Raw genomic sequence first — 24,107 nt, forward strand, 5'->3', positions numbered from 1 at the left:
CTTAAAGGATAAAAAAATATATACAATATGGAAGTACATTTCAAATAACTAATCTAAATATGTACATTAATTATTAAGAATGAAACACTATTTTGCTTGAAATTTAGAACTTTATGCATTGATATTCCAACAATGAATAAAACTAATCATTTCCACATAAAACATTACATATTCCTCTATGAAGTTTATCTGCGTAGATCTTTAAACCCTTATCATGTAAAATGTATTCATTTTAAAGAATCGTTGTAAAAACAAAGATAATAATAAAATCGGCAGATGGAGTTCGTTCAGAACTTCTTTGTTAAAGGCTGATAAAGGTAATTGGATTGATTGAAAGTTCATGTTCATACATTACATGAAGTGCTTATGTTTTAAATGTAAACAACTAAGAAATAAGACACTTCTGGTTGCATTAATTCTAGAAGCTGTCATTTAATGTCGGCATTGATTGTATAACTTCTAATACATAGAAGAAATGGCAATTTATTTAAGGGCAAAAATTATACGATTCAATGTGTTTGTATATGCACTTAGAGCTGTGAATTGTAGTGTTGATGGTGATATACACGATAAATCGCCGTCGGATCGCATAGATGATCTGTTTTCTGAAATAAGGTAAGTGCAATTTTATTTCACATTTAAAGATATACTATGCCAAAGTTTGATATATGAACATATTGATAACTACTACAGATTCTCTTAGATTTGATGTAAGAAATTATTATATGATCTTAATATACCTGCAATTTCATTGGTCCAAATAGTAGTCATCCAAACATTTTATGAAATCATATTCACTGGGTGTTGTATCATATTCACTGGCTTAATTGAATTCTCCAAGTTTTAAAATAGATTGAGACTCATATTCAATGACCATATATCGTAGACTGTTAATAATGTGTGCATATTGAAAAAAAAGTTGTGATTTGTTCCTTAGAGCATATTTCTTGATCGAAATATCATTACTTTACTTGAGAGTGAAGGGTTACAGCCCAATGATGAGTATAAACTTTAATAACTTTTGTATGCTCACCGTATGCGTAGTTGTAGCACGCCTGACACGTGTGTCTTCTTTTCCCGCGCAAAAGTTGTACACGTATAAAGTTGTACTTTATGTTTGTTTTTTAATTCTTATAGCCTTTTCATACAATTAAACAATTATTGACTGTTGAGCTATTGAATAAATTTCAACACATTTCTGTGATTAAAATATTTTACTCAAGTTGAGCAAAGTTTATTAATAATACTTTAGAAGATACAAGATAATCACACAATGTTATAACAAAACTTTTAGAATTTCATCTGAAAACAATACAATTTGTAACTTTGTCTAAGATTATAATAGTCATATTATTCGGCCTAATTATATAATTACATACAATTGAAGTATCGCAAGATGTAAAACATATGGTCTAAATGAAATCCCCTTATATTTGGCTTTGTAGTAATGGCTTATGTGAACCTATTTTTGATACACTGTACCGTTTGTTATTCTCTTCCTAAAGGTTCTTGTTAAGACATTGCATGTTTACTTATTTGTATGCATATGCTTTGCTAGTATAAATCATTATTTTTTCACCAGGACGTTTCAAAACACAGTTAAAACAAAACTGAACGTATTTAGTGACAAGGGCTGCCAGCAATGCCTCATAAGATTACTCGACCCCAACACAGAAGGAAACACAAATCTGACGGATTATCCGAAGGAAACAAGAGGTGAAAATGCGACCGTAAATGAAAATAATGGAACACAGCTGGATGTTTATTCGCAAGATATCTTTCAACTCTTGCAGCGTCTTTATAATTTAGAACAGTCCGTATTAGCAAAAGTTGACGCTACACTTGGTATGATTTATTTTTAAATATGGTCATATTAGAAAATCGTTCTCTGGACTGAGTTATTAATCTCCATTTCAGATATAATAAATTATCATATTTGTTGATGCATTTTCTTGTCATATTTCTTAGTTTCAACATATTTTATTGCAGAACATACATAAAATTTATTATACAAATGTATATAACAAAAAGCAAATGTGCATTAAGACATCATTCATTAAGCCCTTCCCGTAATATTCTGAACTATTCTATAACTTTGAATATTTCGAGTATAATAGAAACATTAATAACTGTGAAATGGTAACATTTCAATCTATGGAAATAGTCTCCGCCCGTACTTTCGTCTGTCCGTCAGACCGTACGTCCGTCCGATTGTTCTTTGGTTCCACATTTTCCTTTTGTTGAACTAAAAATCTACTCAAGATATTAACTTGAGACATTGAAATCATAAGAGCGATAACTCTTCCCTTTAATGTTTTTTTTAACTATAACTTATTTCCCTTTTTAACTATTTTACCACAGCTTATCTCGAAAAGTATTTGAAATATAAGCTTAAAACATGACAAGTGGATAGATATCATTCGTGGGAGTTCAATGTGCAAGAGTGATAACTCAACCTCTTAGTTGGTAGATTATATTAAAGAGGAATGCACTGTACAAGCATGATAACTCTAGCCATTATAGTCCTTGAGTTATATCCCTTTTTATTTTTCATGCTTAGTTTTGTTTAGTTTTATTCGAAGAATAACTAAAAAAACTAATTGAGACTTCATGGTGGATGTATCTTATGAAGTATGAGTACAATGATAGTACAAAAATTATAACTTTCTTTTTATTTATTGTGAGGTTAATGCGTTATATTATTATATTTTTCATGATTATTTGTCTAAAAATATCATTGGAAAAATGTTTGGAATATTAACTTCGTACTTTATAGATGAATATATTGCTCTTAGGAGGAGTGTATTGCGCAAGTATAATAACTCTACATTTCATTCATTTATAGCCGCTGTCCTTTGTGTCTGATTTTACATAATATTTGTAAAGACCATAACTCATAAAGATATTACCTGTAAATCGAGACCTTTTGGTTGAAAGATCAAAGTAAGAAGAAATACATATGACAAGAATAACAAAGCTCTACAACGTTATTCTAGAGATATTGCCCATTTTCTAATTTTTCGTGTTTAATTTGCCAATTTTATTACTTTCTGTCCAGACTATAACACAAAAGTAACATACATCAGCTTGACATGTCCTCGGTGAATAGCACTGGAAACCAACTTTCTACTGTTTGTGTTATTGCCCTTTGATGTGTAAACATGTACATGTAAATGCCAATGTGTATAATGAACTATGTGGCAGAAATATAAACTAGCTTATGTTTTTTTAAATGTCTGGTCTATCCTGTTCCAGCATCTCAAGAACTGAACGATGTAACATGGGTAAAAGGGGAGCCGGGGTCTGAAGGATTCCCTGGAATACCAGGACCAGTTGGATATCCCGGAATTATCGGATTTTCTGGACCACCAGCATGTCATTTAAATAATAAAAAAATATCAAATAGTTTCAGAATATCAACAAATCAAATAAAACTAAGTACAATTTCTCTGTTAAGGTTATAATACGTATGGAAAAAACACGAATAAACAAGAAGCATTAAATTATATCTTTATTTCGAATCTATATTATAACTACCAGATACTAGGAGTCAGTATCATTTAAAAAAAAAGTTAGCTTTTACCCACATTTGCACAATTACAATTGTGTAAATGATAAGTTTAAATATTAAGAGGGTATTGTATCGTTTGAAGGAAATATATTTTCACGAAACATGATAAAACGTCCCGGCTCGTGAAAATATGTGGCATTTAATCATGTTGAGTGAAAATATATACCATATTTCATAAAAAAACCCCGAAAAGATAACCTTTTTATTTAATTTCATTATCCAAGAAAAATGGTTACGAATCCCCTTGCTTGTTACGTAAATGCAATTGTACAGCGCGCAGTAGTATATTGATTATTATAAATGCGTCTTGTTTTGCACGCGATGTTTGGCGTTACATTGTGACGTCACGTAAACAAATCTTTAAACGTTTATACAGCATTAATGACTGAATTAAAGATATTGGTTTTCGGAATAATTTTCTTAGACCATTTTCTATCATTCTAGATAGTTTGCAAAACAAAGTTCAATAAAAAGTTGTTGTTTATTTATCAGATTTTTTTTCAACAAAATGGCTAAAGAAGTCCCTTTAAATAAATATGATTTTTGATTCCGCCCATTTTCATATTTATATTTCATATTTATGTTTTAAAAATATGAACTATATTTGACTGATATAGCACCATATTGTATGGGTAAAATTAAATAATAAATTTGTAAGTTGTATGAGGCAAATATACTTCTATAAAAATAACATTAAACATCTTAGGAAAATGTGCGATGAATGACACATCTTTTAAATGTATTGTGTGCTATACATACTATATATAAAAATTTCTTTAGAATGAATCATTACCATTAAATTTGGCAAACAATTTAAATCTGTATTTTTAGCATATTTTCAAAGAAAAAGGACAGGTGGAACATTATTGCTTATTTTTCATATATTTTAAGAAATTTGCTTGACAGTTTACATTCAAATGTAAAACATATGAGAAGAAAGATCAAATTTCTTAATTCTTATTATGACCAGCCCTGTTAGGTAATTTGAGGTTCTCCCAAACAGTCAGGCAAACTCAGTTGATTTACCGAAAATGCTTAATAGTGCAAAGAATTATTCCTAAAATTTTCCCATATTGATATCAAATGAATACATATGATTGCAAATTGAATTAAATAAACTTTTTTTAAGGCAGAAAAAATGCAATAGATAAAATGCAATAATAACAACAACAATAATAACAACAATCGAAACCACATAATATATAATATTATGTATGAAGTTAGCGATAGTGTTCCATCAGTCATGAGTTCTTTGATCTCATTTAGAAATGGATTAACTGTTGCAACTAATTTGACATCGTTTAAAAATAATGTATTTGTTATTCTCACCATGTTCTATTGTTTATCAACTAGGGTTTCCCTGGAATGGAAGGAGATTCTGGAGGATACATCGGTCATCTGGGTCTTCCTGGTCAAAAAGGAGAACGTGGAGATCCAAAACTCAGTCCTATTGAATTCAAATGGAAAAAGTAAAACTTCACTTTACCTCCAACAGAACTATATGTATATGGCTTAAATATTCATGAATTTGGAATATCTTCATGACTGATTGATTATATCATATTTGGAGTAACGTTAGTGACCTAGAGAAACATGCTTTAAGAAATGATTCATTGCTTTTTGGCAGTAATGTTAGTAACTTAGTGAAACATGCTTCTAGAAAAAATCCATTGCTTTAATCAAATCTTATCATTTCTAAAATATGGTACCTTTGTATTTAAGTCGCTACATTATTTGTGTTATATTTTTTTCCTAGCTTTCAACCTGCCTTACATTAAAATGTTACAAGCTATATCTTATGAAATGTTTTTTTTTTTTTTAATTTATCAATAGTTGTACATCTATACTGGTTTCATAACCTTATTGTCGATTTTCTTTAGGGTTGTTGCATAACATGTTTCTATTATTTAACATATTGTACGTAAACAGAATAAATTAATTCGGAATAAAATATTTTTTCTGCTGTTACAAGTAAGATTGTGTCGGTTAAACATGTTTTGTGTACGCCATATTTATCAGTTTATATCATATAGTTTTTTTAAGCATTTTGGAAGATTATTATCATTTCTTAAAATTCAAACATTATTTTTGCAGTAGATATGTATATTTAAAAATGGTATAACCCTACATGTGCTTTGTTACTTTTTTGTTTATCATTTCCAACCAATGAGTTACTTCTGTAAATTTTGCTTATAAAAAGCAGTTTGCCTCCAGGAGATAACCATTTTAGTTCTAATATTTCCAAATTTCTGTTCTGTAATCCAACTGCACACTACTACGTAGAACAGGTGTGGGATGTTATTTCAGTTGCTGCTCCTTATTCACAATGACACAATTTTGATAAACATTGAAAACTATTTATTTATTTAATGTGATTTACGTCACACCAATTCAGTAAAGGTCATATTGTTACATGTAGACGTCCTGGGTAGTGGATGTAAGAAATTAATACACATCTTCTGGTTTCATTCTTTATAATGTCTAACTATTACATGGAATTGAACATATATCTGTCTAGTATCTTGCCTTTCTCAATTCTCATCTCTAATATTTCATACAATGGTTTTTAACAATTTTAACAGACAGCGGAAACAGCATCTTATTAACTAAACAATTTTAAATAGATATTTAATAAAGATTTAGTTTAATTATTGATAATAATTATAATAATTTGTTAACACTTACAGAGGATAAGCTCTGAACGACATTGAAGTATCATAGGCATGTTTCTCTCTCACTCCTGTACTATGAAAATAAAGTGTTCATGCAAATTAGACAGAACAAAAATAGATATTTTGAAAATCCGAATATCGTTGTAAATAATCTGAATACAAGCGAAGTAATAGCATATAACACGAGACCAAATACTCAAGAATAGAAATAAACCACACTCAAACTAAATACCTTTGTCTATTTAGAATGATGGTTCGCACAACACCATTTCTCACTTCTGCCTGACCTATTCTATAGCTAACCAGACAGAGAATGAATCGCTACAAGAAATCACCTTCTTATATATTTTTGTGATACGGAAGAACACGACCAAATTATCCAAATATACCACTTTATTTCCGCACCGCTACAATATGGCTTTTCCCAGCTTTACCGGATGAGAAAGGCCTTAATAGGTAACTTTCCTCGAATTATTTGAAGCTGAGTAGACCCACTGACGTTCATAACATAACTGGATATCTTCCTCACATGAACAAATCCTGATTCCATGTCGACATTCGAACCCACATTTGTGAGGGGCAATTGATTGAAGTCAACGACCATAACTATAAGACCACACACATCCCATTTATCTATTTAGAGCAGCATTCTTATTATTATTGTTATCATTATTATTATTGTTATCATTATTATTATTATTATTATTATTATTATTAAAAATCAGCTCAAAACCCTAAATCACCAATACTACATGTTGTACATATATGTTTGTTTTATCATCTTGCTTAAGATTGAATGTTCTAAGACTTCATTCTTTTACCTTTGGTAAATAAAGTATATTCATCATTTAATTATTTATTTATCTTACACAACAGCTAATTAAGTATTCGAACACGACCCGCATTTCCCCATTGGACAAAGAAGAACGGTTGCAAGTGTGCGTTATTATGGAATCAAATCACAGTTTGACATTCTATATTTAGACATGTGACGTAATCATTATACACTTGACATAACTACTAAAATGTGACGCGCTGAAAATAAGTGCGGAAACAAATCAGGTGCAATTTAGGTAAATGTCAGGTACGGCAGCATTTATTTGTTGAGTCAGAATCGAAATAATATATCTAAATCAGTGATCGCTTGATAAAATCACTGTTAGGAGTTTGGATGCGCATCTTTATATCACTCGAGATATAATTCTTCGCATCCAAACTCCAAAAATTCATATATTGAGCAATAAAATCACTGTTCGGGATACATTATTTCTTAAATATACTACTCAACTTTTGCAAAGCATCATATGTTTGAGTGTAAATATTTTTTGGAATAATTCTATTAGCGCCGTGCGAAAATTTTAAATGTTGATTAACTCTTTTATCAATTCAGCTGAAGGACGAATTTAACCCTGTAAATGAGTTTTACACTGATTTTGTTTGATGACATGAGGCTGTCCCACTTCTTTGACGATTTCAGAACATGCAGCGTGTTTGCTAAATTTGTTAAATTTTTGTTTACAGTTTCTAGACTAAATACCGTGTGTATAACCCGTAAATATCAATGACAGCTTGGCAGCGCCTTCTCATACTCAGTATTAGGGGGCGAGCATTAATTAACGTCCATTGCAATAAACTGATCACAGACTGCTCAAGTATATAACCTAACCTGGATGTCGTCTTTTTATCGCTGACCTGTCAATGTGCTTATTTTAGCACAACTAGGTCGTTTCGTCCATCCTAGTTGATGCCTCCTCACACCATAACTGACCCACCTCTGTAGTAGTTATGCTCAGCAATAATTGAAGCCTGAAACCGTTCACTTCGTCTTTTTCTGCCTATCTGTGAAGTCTATGCAGAACGTGGACTAATCAGTGAACAGTCGACATATCAGTTAACAGACCGTGTCTCTAATGTTACATGGCCCATCGTGTATGTTCCATGGTCCATTCCAAACGCGTCAAGGTGTTACATATGCATGGTCTTCTCGACCGCAAAATACCTTCATGCAGCGTCCTACATACCGTCTGCGTGGTAACACGGATCTTGCAGCATGAGCAAGGTTATTTCGAAGAGAATTTGCTGTCCAAAACCTTGTATGACGTGCATGAACGACCAAAAAACCGACTAAGAGTTGTTGTTGTGACCCTTTGCCGACCTCCAGCATGGCTTCTGACTGGTGTACCATGTAGCTGGTATCTCTGCAAGGCTCTCGTGATGACGGTGTGGTGTACACTAAATGCCACAAAAGCCTGGCGGAAGGTCCCCCCCCCCCCTGCTGTACCATCCGTTCAGCCCACTATAACTTTGCTTTTCTCAAATGCCGCCTAATTTAGCATTCGCCACATCGAAGTGACGAGTGTAGGAAATGAAAGCCATTAAATGACAATAAGCCGAATAGACAGTACAACAAAAGACATGTGATTGTGAACCCCATCAATACCATGCAAGAATTAGGATGCAAAATGTAATCACTTCTGTTGAAATATGAGTCGTAGAACATCTTAAGGTATTTACACTTCTGTTTTGACATTTGAAATAATATGTCTTCTCGTCTGTAAGTACGTTGCGCACAGTTTTTCTCTCTTTTTGTATTACATGCATATTTAAGACTTTATGTTTTATTATGAAATTAAAGCTATTTGAGGTTCGCGATGTTCTTCGAGAAAGGGGTATCAAAATTGCAAGTGATCTTACTAATTGGGAAAAAACGGAACTAAAAGAACTAGCAAGACAAGGTAAGAGGGGCTATTTCAGAAGTGGAACATAATATATTCAAGAAGAGAAATTAGATGGTTCCCAAAACACCAGAATATTCAAAAAGGCATCAAGGAGGATTGAGACAAATCAACCATCTTCTCCAGCCAGTATGGTCACATCTGCTGCTTCATCAAATACAGGTTACGAAAAGGAGGTAGGCCGAAGTCCTGCACATGATCGGAACAATTTTAACATGGAAATGAACATGAAAGATTTTAACATGGAATATAGGTGGTCTTCAAGACAAAATAAATGATGTTGTTTGTTTGACAGAAACTTGGATGATAGACAAAGATTTAAGCAAACATTTGTTAAGAAATTACACTTGCCATTTTTGTACAGCGAAATGTTCTAAAAAAGGTGGAAGAAATGTGGGCGGTGTTTAAGTATATATAAGTATATATAAGTATATATAAACAATAATTTTGTACCTCTATTTAGTCGTATTTGTAAAACTTTTGAATATGGATTCATTCTTTATATTGATAGAAAATGTTTTAATACCGAAGAAGATATTATCCTTGCATGTCTATATTTGCCACCTAATAAACTCCCCATTTTATGAAATAGATAACATGCGTGGCATACAATGTTTTGAAAACCTTATTGTTGAAAATGCAAATGTGTTTAGAAATCATGTACTACTTATTTGTGGTGATTTGAATTGTAGAACAGGTAACTTATAAGATTTTACGTCAGTGAGCGAGTCTATTCAAGAGCTACAGGAGTATGTTGAAATTTTAAATGATGATGTGGTTATTACACGTCACAATAGTGATGACATTGTTAATAAATTTGGTAGAGATTTGACTGATTTTTGTAAATGCTACTCGGTATATATTATAAATGGTAGATTTGGCGTTAATAGTGGAGATTTTACTTGTGTTAGTCCACTTGGTTGCAGTGTTATAGATTATTTTTTTAATAGCAGAAACATTTTTGAAAGAATTTTTAATCTAACTGTTGAAAATAGGTCCGAAAGTGATCATTTACCAGTTTGTTTAGCACTAGATATAGATACATCTGTTAACAAAGTGTTATTAAGCCGTAATATAAACAATAATTTTAAATCTGAAAATTTTACATTTTGTATTAACAAGGACAATTGTAATGTGTTTGAATCACTTTTTTTAGAAAAGGCTACAGAAGGAATTTTTGATGAAATAGATAGGCAAATTGATGATAACCTTTCCAATATTGAGGAAAGTATTAATAGTTTTGAAAATGCAATTCTATCATGTAGTGACCCTTTCAGAAAAAATACAAAAGAAAACTAACATGTATGAATAATTTTAATAAACAGTGTTGGTACGACAAAGATTGCAAGGTTTTAAAGGTAAACTGTTATAAATGTTTAAGAAAATTCCGTGAAAGTAGGAGCATTTTTTATCTTGACAATTACCTTGAAAGTAAGAAAAATTATAAAGATACATATAGATTAAAAAGGAAAAGTTATAATGAGGCTTATTTAAGAAAACTGGAATCAACTGTTCGTGATTCCAAACTATTCTGGAGAAATCTAAACAGAATAACAAACAGTGTAAAGTGTCATCCAGATATTACATCTGATCAATGGTATGAAAATTTCAAACAGGTGTTCAATAGTAATACTGAAACTAGTGTTGATGATGATGTAAATGTACCTGATAACCTTATATTAGATGATATTGAAGACAGTTTGTTTAATAGCGACAAAGCTGATGATGAAATTCTTGAGGCTTTAAAAAATATAAATCCTAAAAAATCTTCTTCTGGTAATTTGGTAGCAAAACATTTTATTTTTTGGTATACACATTTTACTACCTTATATTAGGAAGCTTTTTAACCGGCTTTACACATCAGGAAAATTTCCTTCAAATTGGTCACAAGAAGTTATAGTTCCTCTTTATAAAAAAGGAAATATATATTAGTATATTAACAACACGTGTAACTTTTTACTCTGAGGCTTTACATAACATTACTGAAGCCCAATCAGGTTTTCGTAGTGGATATTCGACCACTGATAATGGTTTTGTATTATATTCAGTAGTGAGTAAATATTAGGGTATGAAAGGTAAAAAGGTTTATGTAGCCTTTATAGATTTCAATAAGGCAATAGATTTTGTAAATAGATCAAAACTTTATTATGCATTGTACCAACATGGTTTTAACGGTAAATTACTTTTTTCTATACAGAGTATATATAAATCAGTAAAATCACGTGTCAAAAGTAGTATTAATAATTTGACTGATTGCTTTGAATGCCCTCTAGGTTTAAGACAAGGATGTAAGCTCAGTCCAATTTTGTTTTGCTTATTTATTAATGATTTGGAATCCTTTTTGAGACAAAATGCTACTCATGGTGTGCAGTTATCACCTGGAGATATTGAAATTTTTCTTTTAATGTTTGCAGATGATGTAGGTTTGATTTCGGATACCATCGTAGGTTTACAAAATCAATTCAACGGTCTTCAAAAATATTGTTTAGAATGGAAACTAACTGGAAATATTGAAAAAACGAAAATTGTTGTTATTAAAATGGAGGTCAACTATCTAAACGAGAAAATGGTTTTATAATGATAACCTTATTGAAACAATAAATGCCTTTACCTATGTGGGTATAAATTTCACTAGTAAATTATCATTGTATAAAATGTCTGAAAATTTAGCTATAAAAGCAAAAAAAAGTATTAGTTATCCTTTTAAAAAATATGTATAATATTTTACCAATGTCAGGTAAATCTTATTTTAAAATTTTTGACTCAAAAATATGTCCTGCTTTGTTATATTGGTCATAAATATGGGGACTTGAATATAGGGATTGTATAGAACGTGTTCAAATATATGCATGGGAGATTGTGGAAGATACCCAATGTTTATATATGCAACAAAAGGATGTTTTCAATTTTGGACACGAAGTTTATATATGGATGATGAGAGATATGTTAAAAAAAGTTATTTTATGCTTAAACGGTTAGATGAACTAGATTATAAAAATTGGGTGACAACTCTACGATTAAATCTCTATAAGAATGATTTTGGCTATATTTGGAAACAACAACACGTTGAAATGCAAACTTATTCCTTACCCTTTATGTAAATAGATTAAAAGATAAATACATGCAAAACTGGAACAGTGAGTGTTTAGAAAACAGAAAGCTAGTATCTTATAGAAATTTTAAATGTAATATTAATTTTGAAAAATATCTGGACTGTATAGATATTTTGAAATTTAGGAGTAGTCTTGCTAATACGAAACTTATCAATATTTTTATATTATGCATTTAAACTGCGAAATGAATCTATATCTTAAATGTCTTTATATTAGTTGCTAAATCTTATTACACAATTATATGTTTTGTGAAAATTGGCTAAAATGCTGCTCTGACAACATGTCATTGTACTTTATACAACTCTATGTAAACCTGTATATTATGTGATGTTATATTATCCTAACTAGCTGCCATGTCATTATGCTATTGTGTTTATATATATATATAATATATGTATGTATACATGTGTATGGGCCGGTGGCCTGAATGCAAATTTGAAATAAACTCTTTGCCATATGAACAATTAATACTGAAATGAAAGTTAATATGTTAGAACCTGTATACGACCTGGATAATCTTTTGTTTTTTCGATTTGCTTCCATTTCGTTTTGTTCAAGTTATTATGAAAGGTGTAAACATTCTATTTGATATGTCAATATATATTTTTTCTCACCATATACTTTCATCCTAAAAATGTAATACAGCCGTTTTCTATTATGTTTTTGTATTAATTTCTGCATGTATACTGCTGATGTTTCCCGCTATTGTGGCACTTTTGCATTTTGTTAATAAATTGTGAATTGTGTTCTTATTATAGGTCACGAAATATATATGAGTATACACAGAAGAGACAACAGTTCAGCAGTAGCTTTTAGAATGTCGTAGAACATAAATAATTAAAATCATATTTCATATTTCTAAGTTATTTCTCAGTATACACCAAGCACATTTCCTCTACGTTTTGAATGGAATAAACAGCCAAATATTCAAAACTATACAGATAGTAAAACAAGCTATAAACAATGTAGAATTATTATTGGAAATAAATTTGATTATCAATGATTCAATTTATAAGCTTAACTTACAAATCTCCTATTATTACAACTTGCCCTTTGTATTTATTTAAGATAAAAATGTTAAAAACTGTAGTCATTTGTTATTTGAAGGTTTTTTTTCTAGTTTTATAGGTCAAAAATAAAAAAACAACAACATGCATAATTTCTACCAATACAACAAATACTTGCTTAAATATGCAATGTTTATTTCCTTAAATATGCAATGGTGAAAATGAAGATAAGGACGTGACTTTTAAAATCAAATATTAAAAAAGCATTGGCTAGTGAATTGTTAATGTTTGAACACTATATGTCTCATGCTATCTAGTAATGGAAAAAGAAGAGTATTCTAACTCTATCGAAGATTTCTCTTAAATAAACAAGGAAGACCTGAAGCGTGATAGAGCTCACCATATTTACTCCCTGTGTATTTTTAAACCGACACATTGACGGCGCCATTTTTTTTGAAGAATCTGATAAATAAAAGTCAATTATTTGTTGAATTTTAGAATGATAGAAAATGATCTAACTAAGAAAATAAATCCGAAAACCAATATCTTTAATTCAGTCATAAACGCTAAACAGACGTAACTTAAAGTATTACTTGACGTAACAATGTAGCGCCAAACAGAAATTGCAAAAACAATCAAAACAAGAATGCTATTTCATAATAATAAAATCGCAAACCAGTTAAATTTCATTTTATTTGACTATAAATACTCTGTATTTCGCTTGAAAATATATAGTTACATAAAATAATCCAACACAAATTTAATTCATTGTCTAAAAATGTTTCAGCAAACGGTTGACTTTGCGACATTTTTAATCGACAGGAACATCCCTTAAAGAACGTTTCTATTGGAAACATATGCATTGTGGCGAAAAAAAATTTAACCACCAAACCATATAGTCCAACTATATTTATTTATCTTGACGTGTTAGAATGGAAATAGATATCAATTCTGAGTGCATTATAGTATACTAATGCACGGCTTTTCGCTCAAGTGCTTTGTAATAAATCACAGATATTTTGGTGTGTTGAGCTCAAAACGCCTATAAAATCCAAATAAAATGAAAAAAAAAAAAAAAAAAAAAACAACATATTTTAAAGTCTATAATTATTATAATATATATGATAATTATTATAGACGTTGAAATATGATTTTTTTTCAAGACGGCTTATATTAAGTTTGTTTGATATTATATGATCAGTATATAGACGAAATGAAAGTGTGTGTTATCATGCAATAAAATCACTGTTGGCGTTCTAAATTTAGACATGTGACGTAATCATTATATACATGTGACGTAACCTCTAAAATGTGACGCGCTGAAATAATTACGGAAACAAATCAGGCGCAATTTAGCTTAATGTCAGGTGTGGCAGCTTTTATTTGTTAATGTGTTAGAATCGAAATAATATATCCAAATCGGTGATTCTATTGCTTGATAAAATCAATGTTTGTCGATCGGATGCGGATCATTATATCACTCGGGCTACGCACCTTGTGATATAATTCCTCGCATCCGAATTCCAAACAGTGATTTTATTGTCTTGTAAAATGGACTCTCATTTTCAGTTATAAGTATAATTTTTATTCTTAAAATAAGGCATAAAGTTGAACCCGTCCGAAATGTATTATAGAAACACATTTGCTGCTGAAATGTATTATTGACACAAAATTGCTGCTGAAATGAATTATAAACACAAAATTGCTGCTGTCATTTATTATACTGCTAAAAAGTATTATAGACACACATTTGTTGCTGGAATGTATTTTAGACACAATCCTGCTGCTGCTGACACTATATAATAAATATGTTTAACTTTTAAAAAATCATTTGTATTTTTGAATTACAATATCAATGTTCTCACTCTGCATTTAGATTATTTAGGAAATAAATATCAATTTCACGTGCATTGTTTAGAAATTAATACTTGGTTGCTGCTCGCCATTATGCGGGCATCTTCGGGCCATTATCGCAAAGTGGCGAGCAGCAACCAAGTATTAACTTCTATACAATGCACGGTTTGAGTTCCAATGCGTAGGAATATAGAATCTAAGCACAAAGGGCGGTGGAAAACAGAGTATTGATAGTGAAGTAAATGTGAGATTCAACTTGTTTGCTGCATTGTAACAGCGTTCTTGTTTGAACGGTTTTTGCACGCGTTGGTTGGCGCTACATTGTGACGTCATGTAAACAGCACTTTACAAGTCTGTACAACGTTTATGACTGAATTAAAGATAGTTGTGTTCGTGTTGATTTTCTTAGTTATACCATTTTCTATCATTCAAGAACAAAATTCAACAACCAGTTGTTTTATATATTCATAACATTTTTCAAACAAAATGGCGCCGTAAATGTGTCGGTTTGCAAATACAGAGGGAGAGAATAAGATCGGCGATTGCTTTGTTGTAGAATAACGCACGCTTTCGGCCTTCTTTGTGTATATGAGAGAATTCTCCGATAGTGTTAGAATAATGTACTTATCTTATTTACGTCCGTTATATAATATTATACTTGCTATGCCATTAAGACGTAATTACCCTCTAAAATTAAAACGTATTTCAAGCCACGAACCAAGATTTATTCTGCAAAATGTTTGATTTGAATATTTCCAAGTTTTGTATTCTGCTCGAACACACGTATTTACTTCAAGAATTTGTGTAAAAAGGTTACCGATCCACTAGATAACACTAATTGAATAATATGGCAGATGTTATTGCGTTTTGGAGGCTTTTATTTACAGTCAAAATAAATCTATGGATTTACTTGTGTTAGGGCTGTTTTAAAGAAGAAATGGCAATTTATTTAAGAACTCATATTTTACGTTTGATTTTGTTTGTATATGGACTGAGAACTGTACATAGTAGTATTGAAGATGATAAGGATAGAACACTATCTAACCGTATACAAGAAGCTTTTACTGAAATGAGGTAAGAACTTTTTTTATTTGAGGCGGCTTGATGCGGACTTCAGCCTTTCTTAAGTTTAAACATATTTTTCTTTTTTTTGATGGTTTGGTGAAAAATGAAATTTGCCGTCGATAAAATACATAAACAATAAGGAAATCTGTCGATACCTCGCTTTCAATATGTAAATTTGTAAAGCGGACATGATATTCTATTTTTAGAAACAAACTTCACTGGCGCGTTATAAATTCTCCCGGGACGCTGTTTTGGAGAAGGCTTAACAGTGATTTGAAGCATTTTTCCAAGATAAAATTATTGTAATACTTAGTTAAAAACGACACAAGCATTTTTTTTCTAATAGATAAAAAGCTGACGGTCGCTCTAAACGGGAATATAATAGTGTTATGATTTCAAATTATGTAAGACTACAAAGTGCTATAGTTAATTATAATAGCGTTTAGGAGATCCATTAAACTTTAAATTTTATAGTTTAAACCAAGATTAAAAAACAGACAAACAATGTATTCTTGTTATGCTCAAACTATTATTTCGTATTATGTTATTTTATTGCAAATATTTAAGAATCACCATGTATGTATTTATGTTGTTAATGTAGTTTAAGTAATCACATATGTGAAACTAATTTGATACGCTGCATTCAAAGAATAGAACTTTCTTGTGCAATATATTGCATTTTCTCTTTATATTTAATTTAACCCATGAAATATGTTGCTTTATCAGTCCAAAATATTTCATATGTTTTAAAAATAAATATGAAATATAAATAGGAAAGTAGTCAAAACTTATATTATTTTAAAGTACTTCTTTCGCCATTTTGTTTAAAAATCTGATAAATACAAAATAACTTTTGTTGAATTTTGTTTTGAAAACTATCTAAAATGATAGAAAATGGTCTAAGAAAAAAAATCCGAACACTAATATCTTTAATTCAGTCATCAACGCTGTACAGACGTTTAAAGAATTGTTTACGTGACGTCACTTAATTGCATTTGCGTAGCAAGCAAGGGGATTCGTAAACATTTTTCTTTGATAATGAAATTAAATAAAAAGGTTCTTTTTATCGTTTTTCGTGAAATATCTTATATAATTTCACGAAACATGATAAATTGCCACATATTTTCACTCGCCGTCCCGGCGCGTGAAAATATGTGGCAATTTATTATGTTTCGTGAAAATATTAACCATATTTCACGAAAAACGAAAACATATCATCTTAGTATTTTATATAATTATTTATATTACATGAATAAATCATTTATATTTTCAGGACTCTTCACCATACATTTGAAAGTATACTGAATGAACTACCAGAAAAGGGGTGTCAGCAGTGCTTCATAAACCTACACGACATTGACTCAAACAAAAACCAAAATTTGACTGATCAGCTGAAGGAAACAAGAGATGAAAACGCGACCGTAAATGAAGATATTGGAAAACAGTCGGAGGTCAGTTCGCAAGATATCAAGGACTTCTTGCAGCGTATTGGTAATTTAGAACAGTCAATCTTAGGGAAAGTTGACGCCAGACTCGGTATGTCTTATTTTTAATAGGACCAATCATATAGAAATTTATAAATCATAATGACACTTTAATTTTCATTTTGTTTTGGTTTGAATGAGGTAATATGTGTTGTTGAAACCTCATTAAATGAAGAGTGAGAAAAGCAAACAAGGATCAGATGAGATATGCAAATAAATTATAGTTGTTTATAATACATGTTTATATTTTTTGAAATATTTCATGAACTATTCTATAACTAACTTTTCATATTTTATAAAGTTCTCTAATTAAAGTTCTAAAGATTGATAATTGTGTGACAGAAATTAAATGCCAACAAATGATAATCATATACATGTACTTCAATTTTGTATTGTTTTCAATTATTACTTATGTACATGTATCATTTTCCAAAATATGAATTATTTTATTTAAATCTGATATAGTATTTAATGAAGTTATCATTGCCAAGTAGTTGTTTGTCTCATAACTGCTGGAATTCGTCAGAAGTCAGTGGCTCGGCCTTAGACGTCAAATTCCCTTTGCCCTGTGCCTTAAGATGTTTTTGCTTGGATATCTAAACTTGGTTAGAATGACTGAAACGTTCGTCTTTTCTAATGCTGAAGTAGACTTTTTCCTCCTTAAGGTATCGATCAATCGAATATTGTATGCTGGTTAGAGTGCCCGGCTCATATTCTGTGCCGTCTCGCTTCCTGACAGCTGAAAATAAATGTACATACACATATGTAGATAGATCTACAAATTCATAGTAAACAGGCCAATCACATGGATCTTTAAGAACATTAACTGGCAAATAGTTTTTTTCCAAAAATCAAAAATGCACCGAAATATGTTAAACATACAAAATACAAATCGTACATATTTCTATGAAAAAAACTGACATTTTCGTTTGTTGTATACACATATAAATTTATCATGTTCGGTACGAAACTGGAAAGCGCTAGGAAAGCCTTCCCCTTACAGTTTCTTAGCTTCGCCTGAAATATATCATGTTTATTCCACACTAGCTAAGTAATCTCTATATAATCGTTCAAATAAATGTCATTAATTTATTTAGATTTTAGTTCTACTTACCAAGAAAAAATCTTGGTAGAAGCACATCAAGCTCTTCAGGTGGTATTTGCTCAAGGTCTCTATGTTCACCGATGCTTTCCACCCAGTCTTATAGTGTGTGTTTTTATTTTCATTTTCTTTAATGAAACTGTCACAGTCTCCTACTGAAACTTTCTTAAAGCGTTCCCGATGTCCTGCAGAATCCGGTTCTGAATCTGTTAATGGGTGGGGCTTATCCACCGACTCTTCTTCAAGCTTGGAAAGTATCTGGACTCAACTGTTCGTCTTCACATAGTTTATCTAGATATAATAAGTCATTAGCTAGATGATTCTCTCGACATTTTTTCTGTTGTCTCCCAGACGCAGACGACTTTGCAATTCATTGATCTAAGTCGGTAAATGTTTGTTTGTGTTTCGTGAAATCTACATTTGTAAATGTATAACACAAATCGGTTAAACACTACTTAATCATGACATGACGTGAATGTTCTGAACTGAGAATATTTTGTTTCATTTATGCCAACTGTCGGCGTCTACATATAGATCGAGTTAAAACAAAATGGCTGCCATTTCCCAGTTTTACCACAATCTTCATCATTATTTGGCCCTGCTTTATTAGCCATTCAAATTACTTCAAATGCGGGCTTTATATATACATCACTTTTCGGCCACGGGTCGAAAAGTGATATAGATATTGGCCTTGCAATAAGGCAGGCCATCGTGTTATTGAACGTGGCAGGTGCTTTTTTATAGGACTAATAACAATAATATAGTTATTCAATAGTCATCTAATATTGTGTACATTGGATTTAGGCACATTTATAATGGTTATTTTAAATGCTTGATTATCCTGTTTTAGCATCGCATCCTTTGAAATTTATAAAAGGGGTAAAAGGGGAGCCCGGACCTGAAGGACTCCCTGGAGAACCAGGGATAGAGGGAATACCTGGACGTCCAGGACCTAGGGTATGTCATTTTTTATTTCATTTTTTTAAAGTTTTTAAATAGAATATTAACAAATAAAAAAAAACACACAATTCACAACTTATGCATTTATTTGCGTGTGCATATCTTATATTCAAGGTGAAGTTTTTTACAGGTTCAATAAATTAAGATAATGCGTGGAACTTGAATATCTTACATATAACTTAAAGTAGGGCATTCTTTATTTCAACATTTCTGGTCATATGTCAAACATTAAAATGTGAGTCATGAACTATATACATGTATCACATATATTTACCTAAACTGAGAATACTTTAAAGTAAAAAAGAATCGTCATCTTTATTTAACCTGCTTATATTGTAAAGTATAGTTACGTTTAGCTATATTTGTATAAAGCATATAACATCATGTAAAAAAAGCGCACATACTATCTAAACTGAGTCGTGGTATATGATAAATAGCATTATTTCACGACTTATGTGCGGTATAAGAAAATAATTATTACTTAAAATTTGACGTCAGCAAATAAATTAGCGTCATAAATTACATTTCCGCTAAACTAAGTTTAACTTAGTGAACATTTTAATAATTTTTCTTTCTATGTGCATGTCAGAATAAAAAAGCAATACGTTCCATCCTTTGTGCATGTCTAATCAATTCATTATAAATAACCACTAAGATTGTACAAATCTTCGGGATTATATATCTGTTAGTTGTCGTTATCTAAAATTCGTTAAAACAACCATGTAAATTTTTATTAAACTTCACAGATAATTTATAGGCATTAAATGGTCCAAGTCTCCATAGGAGTTCAAAATAAGACTCTAAATTCCTTCTCAGAAACATCAATGCACAGGGTTTAAATTTTTGCGTATTGCTTTACATTTCACTCCACTACAAAAATATTGTGAATCCAATCTGATCATTAGGATCTGACAACCACCAGTAGGTTGTCACCTTCTCTAAAATGTGACAGAATAACTTATACTGTCCATTTTGATGGGATTTTAGCATACTAGCAATGGAAGATAATTAAACATTTATATTTGCATATAAAGGGACATTGCTTTGCCAATGATTAATTGATTGTTGACAACTTGTTTTGACATAACATTTATGTATCCAAAGTACAAAGGTAATCGCTGCAATCCATCAACAGTTATCCTGCAGCAAGCAGAACAAAACTCTAACAATAATGCTAGTAAATTTCGAACTTAATCTATGTTTTGACATAACATACGATTCATACACACAATCATTGATCTTTCGGAAACCAATAATAGAAAAAGCATAAGTAATTGTCATAAGTCAATTGATGACAGCAAATGTGGAACTTTACCTAGGCTTTGATATAACATAATTAAATGCAATAAGTATATACGAGTATACAATCACTGAATTTCTTCAAATGTTATTCTGCTTACATGTAAATTTCCACAGAACATTTGGATAGAAATAAATTTATAGCGATAAATAAACTTGACTGGTGTTTTGACATAACAAACTATATAATATTATACCGAATATAAACACAATAATTGGAATACTTTTAAAAGTAGTCCTGCGGAAAGGAAATGTCTACAGACAGACATACGGACGCTCTAACGGGACAGTACTTACTTATGTTGCTACTCCACTGTTCTCCCAATTGCTCTATTAGCCACCTTAACGAAAAACAGGCACTTAAAAGCTTACGGAATGTATTACTCTGGACGAGAGAGTACAGTAAATTATTGTTCATATAGTCACATAGGTATTTTCCTTGATTAGACAGACGGACGGACAGCTCCTTACTGTAATACGTCCCTTAAGTTTTTGTAAGCGTATCAAAATCATGTCCATCTGGTAAAATAATCCAGCTCTAGGGCCACTTAGTTTACATAGACATATATAGTAAACATGACTTAAAAAATAGTATTATCAGAAACAACACTGGCAGATGTTAAGATATTTGGCACGGAGTAATACATTGAAGTCACCTATGAAAACATCTATATTAAACTAGCCCGGATGTGACTGTGTTTATAATTTTATGAACCTACATAGAAATCGAACTCTTCTCCTTATGTACAAAGCTTTGAACAAAAAATACTTTGCAGCATACAGAACTGCAATTTTATTTTCTCTTTTTTATATGTAGCGATACCTTTACGAGTGCTCTAGAAATACTCTGTGAATCATGCCGCTAGAGTATCATTGGCCGCGCCCCGTTAGTTATATAATTGATATAGTGTTTTAAAGGGAAACACATTTAAATACGGTTGAAAACTTTATAATTAACATTTCCTTACGAATTATTACAAACGATTTACAAATCATGCGGATGTGAGCAAAAACGACGTGTCCAATGTGGTCTAATTACTTCTGTTTTGAAAAAGGCAACAATTGGTTTTGAGAAATTTACGGTCATCATGGCCCTGCTGGTTTTCTGATATTAAAAAAAATACAATCATTTGTTTGGTATGATAAGAATTTGAGAAATAGTTTTTTTTAAACATAATTCGAATGGGAAATGAAGACAAATCGAACATTGTCATACAACTCCATTTTTCTATATCAAAACAGTTTGAAATCACATGTAGACATATGAATAGAAAGCTAAATATCAAAATTCGTATTCGATTATCACCCGATAGTTTGTATCTTCCATCCATCTATTCGGGTCAGAGGTAAAGTTGAAAAGGAATATTCTCCTTTTGAGCCTATGAAATCGTTTGATAAATAGAAATCTCTGACATTTTTCTAATGTGGTAAAATAAATCTGATATGTCTACATTCAAATATAAACTGGCGAATGAAAATGAATGTGATAGTACCCGTATTAAATATATCATTTCATTTTTATGTAAAAAATATCCTTATGTTTTACAGGTTGACTCATTTCGAACAATAAGATCGTTTTGAAAAAAAAAACCAATTTATCTGTATTTTTAAACTTTATCAAAAGGGATTTCCTGGCCTGGCTGGAGTTCGTGGACCACCTGGCCCTACTGGACCTCCTGGTGAAAAAGGAGAGAGGGGAGATACGAAAGTTGGTCATCTCGAATTCAATTGGAAAAAGTAAAACATCATCATGACTCCAACGAAATTTTAAATGATTTATTCGACACGAGCTTAAAGTGTAATGGGTTTGTGAATTTTATTAAATCATATGGATCAAATGGTAAATTATTGTTTCATTCACGTTATTACGGTTATGAATGTTGCCACATTTTATATAATGACAATCTTTGTCTTTAAGAGGATAGTAAATTATTATGCAGCCCACTGGATTTTCCCATTTATATACATGTTGCTCACCAATTTATTCACTTTCATCCTGTCCTTACATTTAATCCCATGTTAACTTTTTAAAGATCATGTATGTTATGTAAATAAAAAAAAAATATCAGAAAGGTTTGATTTGATGGTAAATATGATAATTTTATGAAAATGAAATACAATTAATAAATAATACAGAAAATGAAATGCTGTAAAAAATCTTCTGCGACTCGGTCTTCTAAATATAACACAATGATACGTCATCAGCAACACATGATCAATCAAGTGACCAATCCCTTAAGTAGAACAAAACAGGCATAGAAGTTGAAGATGGCAACTCATCAAGCACAGTAGAATATGTTCTATATTTCGTTTTACAATAACATTGGCGACAAAAACGAGAGACGCGGTTTCCTCTTCCCCGCCATGCTTGTTTACAAATGTGTGAACGCATGTGTCACGTGTTCTCCGTTCATTTACATACAAAGATGCGACATACTCTTTGTGATACCGTTGGGTATTTTATACGATAACTTTGCGACTTATTATTTTCTGACCGTCGGAATTGTTTTGTTATTCATTTGAAGACAATCTCTAACGCATATAAAGCTATTTTTTATTCTTCTATTAAACGTATAATTATGAAATGTTACATTTACCTTTAAATGGACACCACTTCATCACGCAAATGGGGAATATTAATGTGTATACAATCTGTATCCTTTACAATCGGATAATTGTTTAATCTTGAAAAATGTGAGTTACCAACCAGCAGACAGTCAGCAAAGAATTAAGAACAATCTTTGTCACTGCTGTACAGCGTTCACCATAAATAGCCCCTAAGCAACATAATCGATTTTTCCAACCTTAACTATTTTCTTGTAAAGCTGAATATGTCTGGTTTTAGAGCAGTATTTGATTTTTTCTGCAAACTGAATACCTTTTGTTAATTTGCGATTTTTAAAAAGGTCTAGCGTTTATTGTTGTTTGAAACACTGTTTAAAATATTTGTATGATCAAATGATTTACTAAATAAAAGCTATAGTATATGCAACTAAACCGAATCCATTTTTAAATATTAGATACAGATATATATAAAACATATTGTACACTTAGCGTACATTCTGTGCTTATCCTTTCCTGACATGTGTTTATCTTTGTTTGCAATGCATATCAATGTCTTTAAATCTGTGAGAGAACAAAATTAGTTGGAGTTATAGAAAGAGTGGCAGATGAAATATCATATCAAACATTTTTATAAGACTAAAAAATAATGATCATGTTAGAATTATTTTGAACTTAAAACA

General features: G+C 31.0%; 2 protein-coding genes across 2 annotated transcripts; both read left to right on the forward strand.

Moving 5' to 3' along the window:
* Positions 1–290: 290 nt before the first annotated feature.
* On the forward strand, positions 291–5,387 carry LOC132712886 (macrophage scavenger receptor types I and II-like). The gene is made up of 4 exons (XM_060695324.1): positions 291–615; positions 1,583–1,845; positions 3,256–3,371; positions 4,925–5,387. The coding sequence occupies exons 1-4, from the start codon at positions 476–478 to the stop codon at positions 5,042–5,044; spliced, it is 639 nt and encodes a 212-aa protein (XP_060551307.1). The 5' UTR covers positions 291–475; the 3' UTR covers positions 5,045–5,387.
* A 10,350-nt stretch (positions 5,388–15,737) lies between these two features.
* On the forward strand, positions 15,738–23,849 carry LOC132712887 (macrophage scavenger receptor types I and II-like). Its single transcript, XM_060695325.1, has 4 exons — positions 15,738–16,026; positions 17,291–17,553; positions 19,454–19,560; positions 22,487–23,849. Exons 1-4 carry the CDS (start codon positions 15,890–15,892, stop codon positions 22,601–22,603), a joined length of 624 nt encoding a protein of 207 aa, XP_060551308.1. The 5' UTR covers positions 15,738–15,889; the 3' UTR covers positions 22,604–23,849.
* The last annotated feature ends 258 nt before the right edge of the window (positions 23,850–24,107 follow it).

The sequence above is a fragment of the Ruditapes philippinarum genome, unplaced genomic scaffold (assembly GCF_026571515.1).
Source record: "Ruditapes philippinarum isolate M1 unplaced genomic scaffold, ASM2657151v2 ctg774_1_1_1_1, whole genome shotgun sequence".
Taxonomy (NCBI): Eukaryota; Metazoa; Mollusca; class Bivalvia; order Venerida; family Veneridae; genus Ruditapes; species Ruditapes philippinarum.

What these genes read in the sequence shown, in the direction of transcription:
- LOC132712886 (XM_060695324.1), top strand. Translation starts at nt 476, where the DNA reads ATGGCAATTTATTTAAGGGCAAAAATTATACGATTCAATGTGTTTGTA. An exon ending in AAAAGTTGACGCTACACTTG is followed by an intron (nt 1,846 to 3,255) that starts GTATGATTTATT and finishes ATCCTGTTCCAG; the next exon opens with CATCTCAAGAACTGAACGAT. An exon ending in TCGGATTTTCTGGACCACCA is followed by an intron (nt 3,372 to 4,924) that starts GCATGTCATTTA and finishes TTTATCAACTAG; the next exon opens with GGTTTCCCTGGAATGGAAGG.
- LOC132712887 (XM_060695325.1), top strand. Translation starts at nt 15,890, where the DNA reads ATGGCAATTTATTTAAGAACTCATATTTTACGTTTGATTTTGTTTGTA. An exon ending in GAAAGTTGACGCCAGACTCG is followed by an intron (nt 17,554 to 19,453) that starts GTATGTCTTATT and finishes ATCCTGTTTTAG; the next exon opens with CATCGCATCCTTTGAAATTT. An exon ending in CTGGACGTCCAGGACCTAGG is followed by an intron (nt 19,561 to 22,486) that starts GTATGTCATTTT and finishes CTTTATCAAAAG; the next exon opens with GGATTTCCTGGCCTGGCTGG.